The sequence below is a fragment of the Suncus etruscus genome, chromosome 10, assembly GCF_024139225.1.
Source record: "Suncus etruscus isolate mSunEtr1 chromosome 10, mSunEtr1.pri.cur, whole genome shotgun sequence".
NCBI classification, from domain to species: domain Eukaryota; kingdom Metazoa; phylum Chordata; class Mammalia; order Eulipotyphla; family Soricidae; genus Suncus; species Suncus etruscus.
Window position 1 is genome coordinate 62,909,489 of NC_064857.1, and position 6,952 is coordinate 62,916,440.

The window sequence follows — 6,952 nt, forward strand, 5'->3', positions numbered from 1 at the left end:
TTGGTCAAAATAAAAATTAGTATGATATATATATATATAAAATTAAAAAATTGCAACAGGCTTTGATACCTAAAAATATTACAAGATGTGATTCACTTTGGTCAAAATAAAAATTATTTACAAATTAAAAAAATGCAACAGACTTTGGTACCTAAAATATTACTGTGCAAGACGTGTAATTCACTTTGGTCAAAATAAAAATTATTTAAAAACTAAAAATAAATTGCAACAGGCTTTGATATCTAACTAAAACATTATTGTGCAAGATTTGTGATTCACTTTGGTCGAAATAAAAATTATTTAAAAATTTAAAAAAAAGCAACAGGCTTTGGTACCTAAAATATTATTGTGCAAGATTTGTGATTCACTTTTGTCAAAATAAAAATTATTTACAAATTAAAAAAAAAATCATGCAACAGGCAGAGCGGCTCAGGAAACTCTAGAGAAGCGTGCGGGGAGGTTTCCGCGGAGAGACTTGCCCGACGCTGAAACTTGCTGTGGATCTAGAGCATCTCCGAGCTCCCTCTGCTGGCACCGAGGAACCACCGAGCCCGCGACAGGTGCTCTCCAGCGGGCACGGTCGAGGTGGCCTCTCCGCTCCCGCGGGTGTCCTTCGAGAGAGAGACGCGTCGATTTGGGCTCTCCAAGGCTCCTTGGAAATCTCCTGGCAGCTGCATCTGCACGAAAATAAATAAATAAAAATGAAGGTGGTGGTTGGGTTCTTTCAACTTTGGGTGGTTTTTGACATTATTTTTTTCTCCCTCCCTTAGAGTCCTTTCTGGTTTTGGAGATCACCAGATAGCAACCCAAACTCACCTTTTCTTTCTTTTTCTTTCTTTCTGTGGTTCTTTCTGTCTTTCTTTCTTTCTTTCTTTCTGGCTTTCTGTGTTTCTTTCTTTCTTTCTTTCTTTCTTTCTTTCTTTCTTTTCTTTCTTTTTTCTTTCTTTCTTTCTTTCTTTCTTCTTCCTTCCTTCCTTCCTTCCTTCCTTCCTTCCTTCCTTCCTTCCTTCCTTCCTTCCTTCCTTCCTTCCTCCCTTCCCTTCCCTTCCCTTCCCTTCCCTTCCCTTCCTTTTTTTTTTTTCATGCACTGCATTTGGGGAGCCACAAGCTTGCAGCCAAACTAGTGTGAGGTGAGCTGTCCTATCTGCTTGCCATTTAGAAGTTGGTAATTCGTGGAGATGCAGAGAAGAGATGTCTCCAAAATATAGAATAGAGGTTACAGGGGGATGGAGGGCTCCGGTGGTTTGCTTTATCTACTTTGGATAGCAAGACAGGCTTTATTGTGGTTCTAAAATGTGCCACAAGAATTTGATTGTTGAATATTGAGTTCATTGTTGTTTGTTGTTGTTGTGTTCACTCTCCAAAACCCTTTAGATTCAGAGAATTTCTTTCTTTTCGTTTCCCACCCTCAGTGGCATGCAGATGGAACAGAAAAGAGATGCCCCTTTTGGTGAAAGAGGACTTTGCTTTCCCAGTTGGTGGTTCCTTCCTTTCTGATTGGAAGAGAAGTCCCTAAGATGGTTGAAGAAATGGGACTTTTAGAGTGGTACAGATGAAGACTGAAAAGAAGACACACAAATGCCTTCTCTTACTAGGCTGATGTATAAGTAAGCCGGCAAGGGACAGATTGGAAATGAAGATATTTGATTTTCTTGATTTTTTTTCAACCACGTAGGACTTAAACCACCTGTTGACGATGTTTTTCTCCCCAAAATGTAAGAGAAATTTTCTCAAAGCAGGAAATATAAAACAATGGAAAGGATTACCAGCTGAATTTCCCTCCAAGAATCTCCACCCTTCATCTGCTGCTTGGACAAACACAGGCATCATTTACACATGGTATTTTTACCTTCCATGATGGTTCTTTTCTATCTTTTTAATTTGGAATTTTGGAGTAATTAAAAAGGGGGGGAAAGGGGAGTCTTTTCGAGTCTTTCTTAAGACACATTTACATAAAGGAAATAAATCCTTTATTTAGAGGGTGTTGGACTGTATCATTGTTTGCTGATATGAAAAATTTAGAGGTTTTAAACATTCCCTCTAGTTTAATTAAAAGCAAAACTGTATCAGGAGTAAGATACTCTAGATAAGCTTTCCTCTTTTGGCAACTGTCCCTGCTTTGAGTGAGCTGAATGTCAGCTGGATTTTCCTCACATTTGTGATTTCCAGTCTTTGTAGTACTGAGGCCTTAAATGTCTGTTTTGTACTCACCAGATGAGAAGTCCGTGGAGCACTGTGTTTGACACGTATGCCTAAGGAAAGGGCTTCTCCGATGGATCATGGCGCTAAAGTTTACAGGACATTTCTTATTTTTAACATTAGTGATGTTTGCTTTCTCCACTTTTGAGGAATCAGTGAGCAATTTCTCTGATTGGGCGATTTTCACAGATGACATGGATCAGTTGAAGACACAGAAAGTGCAAGCTTTCAGACCCAACCACAAGCTGAAGAAAAGCATGCTTCATCCCAGTTTGTATTTTGATGTGGGTGAAATCCAGGCCATGCGACAGAAGTCTCGCACAAGCCACTTGCATCTGTTTAGAGCCATCAGAAGTGCGGTGATAACTATGCTCTCCAATCCCACCTACTACCTACCTCCACCCAAGCATGCTGATTTTGCTGCCAAGTGGAATGAAATTTATGGTAACAATCTGCCTCCTTTAGCACTGTACTGTTTGCTGTGCCCAGATGACAAAGTCGCCTTTGATTTTGTCTTAGAATACATGGACAGGATGGTTGGCTACAAAGACTGGCTGGTTGAGAATGCACCTGGCGATGAAGTTCCTATAGGCCACTCCTTAACAGGTTTTGCCACGGCCTTTGACTTTTTATATAACTCCTTAGATGATCACCGGAGACAAAGATACTTGGACAAAATTGTTGTTATAACCGAGGAGATGTATGAGTATTCCAAGGTCCGCTCATGGGGCAAGCAGCTACTCCACAACCACCAAGCTACGAACATGATTGCGTTATTAACTGGAGCCTTGGTGATCGGTGTAGATAAAGGACCTGAAGTCAATGTATGGAAACAGGCTGTTGTAGATGTAATGGAAAAAACATTGTTTCTGTTGAATCATATTGTGGATGGTTCTTTGGATGAAGGCGTGGCCTATGGGAGCTACACTGCCAAATCAGTCACACAGTATGTGTTTCTGGCCCAGCGCCATTTTAATATCAAGAACTTGGACAATAACTGGTTAAAAATGCACTTCTGGTTTTATTATGCCACCCTATTACCTGGCTTCCAAAGGACCGTGGGTATAGCAGATTCCAATTATAATTGGTTTTATGGTCCAGAGAGTCAGCTAGTCTTTTTGGACAAATTCATCTTAAAGAATGGAGCTGGAAATTGGTTAGCCCAGCAAATTCGAAAGCATCGACCTAAAGATGGACCGATGGTTCCTTCGACTGCTCAGCGATGGAGCACTCTTCACACTGAGTACATCTGGTATGACCCCCAGCTCACCCCACAGCCCCCTGCAGAATATGGCACTGCAAAAATGCATGTGTTCCCTAATTGGGGTGTGGTCACCTATGGGGCAGGGCAGCCAAATACACAGTCAAGTACCTTTGTGTCTTTTAAATCAGGAAAGCTTGGCGGGCGAGCCGTATATGACATCGTTCACTTCCAGCCGTACTCTTGGATTGATGGATGGAGAAGCTTTAATCCAGGACATGAACATCCAGATCAGAATTCATTTACATTTGCCCCCAATGGGCAAGTGTTTGTTTCGGAAGCTCTCTATGGACCCAAACTGAGCCATTTGAACAATGTACTAGTCTTTGCTCCTTCACCCACAAGCCAGTGTAACAAACCCTGGGAGGGCCAGCTGGGAGAATGTGCACAGTGGCTCAAGTGGAATGCTGAGGAGGTTGGTGATGCAGCTGGAGAAATCATCACTGCCTCTGAATATGGGGACATGGTGTTCGTGAGCGGGGAAGCCGTGTCCGCTTATTCTTCAGCAATGAAGCTGAAAAGTGTGTATCGGGCATTGCTGCTCTTAAATTCTCAAACTTTGCTTGTTGTTGATCATGTGGAGAGGCAATCTGATTCCCCACTGAAAACTGTTAGTGCCTTCTTTCATAATCTGGATATTGATTTTAAGTACATCCCGTACAAGTTCATGAACAGGTATAATGGTGCCATGATGGACGTGTGGGATGCACACTACAAAATGTTTTGGTTGGATCACCATGGCAACAGCCCCTTAGCAAGTATACAGGAAGCAGAGCAAGCTGCTGAATTTAAAAAACGTTGGACACAGTTTGTTAATGTTACGTTTCAGATGGAATCTGCCATCACACGTATTGCCTATGTCTTCTATGGGCCCTATGTTAATGTGTCCAGCTGTAGGTTCCTTGATCACTCCAGTTCTGGACTTCAGATTTCTCTCAATGTCAACAACACTGAGCATGTTGTTTCCATTGTGACTGACTATCTTAACCTGAAGACCAGATTTGATTACTTGGGATTTGGTGGCTTTGCCAGTGTGGCCAATCAGGGCCAAATAACCCAATTTGGTTTGGGTACTCAAGCCATCGTGAAGCCCGTAAGACATGACCAAGTTATTTTCCCCTTTGGTTTTAAATTCAATATAGCAGTTGGTTTGATTCTGTGCATCAGTTTGGTGATTTTGACTTTCCAGTGGCGGTTTTACCTTTCTTTTAGAAAGCTGATGCGCTGGATATTACTACTTGTTGTTGCCTTGTGGTTTATTGAGCTGCTGGACATATGGAGCACTTGCACTCAGCCCATCTGTGCCAGATGGTCCAGGGCCACAGAAAAAGAGGCCAGCGTAAAGGCTCTCCAGCCTGCGGGCCACCACAGTGAGCTCCCAAATGTGGTCATCACCTCACTTCCTGGTTCGGGGGCAGATATTCTCAAACAGCTTTTTTTCAACAGCAGTGACTTCCTCTACATCAGGATCCCAACAGCCTACATCGATCTCCCTGGGACTGAGCTGGAAATTGGCCCCTTCGTGGATGCCTGTGAGTGGAAGGTGGCAGAGATCCGCAGTGTGCGTTTTCGTTTACTAAGGGGATGGCTGCAGTCCTTAGTCCATGACACGAAACTCCACTTGCAAAACATCCATCTGCATGAGCCCAGTCGAGGGAGACCATCCCAATACTCTGCAACCAACCGGGACCGAAAAAGGAAAACAAAAAGGAGAGAGTCTTTGCCAGAACAAAGAAGTCGGATGAAAGGCGCCTTTGACAGAGATGCTGAATACATCAGGGCTTTGAGGAGACACCTGGTCTTTTACCCAAGTGCTCGCCCCGTGCTCAGTCTAAGCAGTGGAAGCTGGACCTTAAAACTGCGATTCTTCCAGGAAGTTTTGGGAGCTTCCCTAAGAGCATTGTATGTAGTGCGGGACCCTCGTGCATGGGTTTATTCAATGCTGTATAATAGCAAACCAAGTCTTTACACTTTGAAGAATGTACCAGAGCACTTAGGGAAATTGTTTGAAACAGAAGGGAAGAAAGGCAGATGTGACCTCAATTCGGGCCATGCATTTGAGTATGAGGCATTGAGAAAAGAATTATCAAAATCCAGAACAAATGCGGTCTCCCTGTTGTCCCATTTGTGGCTGGCAAATACAGCAGCTACCCTGAGAATCAATATGGATCTGCTCCCCCAGAGCTACCAGTTGGTCAAGTTTGAAGATATTGTGCATTTTCCTCAGAAAACCACAGAAAAGATTTTTGCCTTTCTTGGCATCCCTCTGTCTCCTGCTAGTTTAAACCAAATATTGTTTGCCACCTCTACAAACCTTTTCTATCTCCCATACGAAGGGGAAATTTCACCAACTAATATTAATGTTTGGAAGCAGAATTTACCTAGGGATGAAATTAGACTGATTGAAAGCATCTGCTGGACACTCATGGAGCGCCTCGGCTATTCAAAGTTTTTGGACTAAATTGCTGCAGGTCAGCTGGAATTTGCACTAATAATTCCCAGCCCAGTGTGTGGATATGAATTAGAAGAGGTGGTTTATTCTTGTATTGTGTGTGTATGTGAGTGAGTGCGAGTGACACATGTACAGAGAGATTATTTTAAAGTAAAGTTACCCTACGTGGTCCAACAGGAATGATTTTTATGTCCCTCCATCCTTTGCCTTTGTTTCAACTACAAAGTTTGTGATTCTTTTGCAATGGTGCAGCTGTGATTCAACCATGGGACTGAGGGGTAGGGAGGGATAGAAGGGCTGGGGAGTAAGGGATTGTTCATTCTACTTCATGTATTACTGTGGAATCTCATATATTGCTGAAAACCTTGCGGTTACTGCTTGAGGGAGCTTCTCTAGTTTTCAGAATGAACTACAAGAGCCCCTGTGTGTTGCCAAAAGTTTTCTGACAGTTTTTTTTTTCACATGCACACACACAAAGAGAAATTCCTTTGAATGTGTATCATGGTCAGCAATACCACTGAGAAATAGTTCCAGCTTCTTTTAGAACTACAGAGTTTTTTCTGCAAAGTATAACTGCAACTAAAGAAGATATTCAGTGCATTTGTCTGTGATTTTTGTTTTGTTTAGTTTTTATTTGAAGTCAAACAGTTTTTTGAAGGGCTCCCCAAAGTCTCTTACTTAGAGGTATTAAGTACAAAGTGGATGTGTGTGGATATACATTGGATATGCCAAGAGCTTGGAGAGCATTTCCCACCTGCTGGGGTTTGGTTCTATCTCAGACCCTGTCTTTTCTTTCATCCTCTAAGCTAGAGCGGACCTCTGTCTCACTGTGTCCTTCCACTTGGTCCTATCACTATTCTGAAAAAAAGTCACTATTGCTCACCATTAAATGCCTAATATTTGTGGGGGTATTTTTTCCTAATTAATATTGCATTACATCCCTATGGACCTAGAATTCCATTTCTTTTTGTGTGACATAAACACTGTAAAGTAAGGAGAAAGCGAGAGACATACCTAGAAATATATTTCTTTGTGTGTGA

General features: G+C 42.2%; 1 protein-coding gene across 1 annotated transcript; it reads left to right on the forward strand.

Annotated features, from left to right (window-relative positions):
* The first annotated feature begins 1,950 nt into the window (after positions 1 to 1,950).
* DSEL (dermatan sulfate epimerase like) lies at positions 1,951 to 6,141 on the forward strand. The gene has a single exon (XM_049782175.1). It carries the CDS (start codon positions 2,280 to 2,282, stop codon positions 5,919 to 5,921), a length of 3,642 nt encoding a protein of 1,213 aa, XP_049638132.1. The 5' UTR covers positions 1,951 to 2,279; the 3' UTR covers positions 5,922 to 6,141.
* The last annotated feature ends 811 nt before the right edge of the window (positions 6,142 to 6,952 follow it).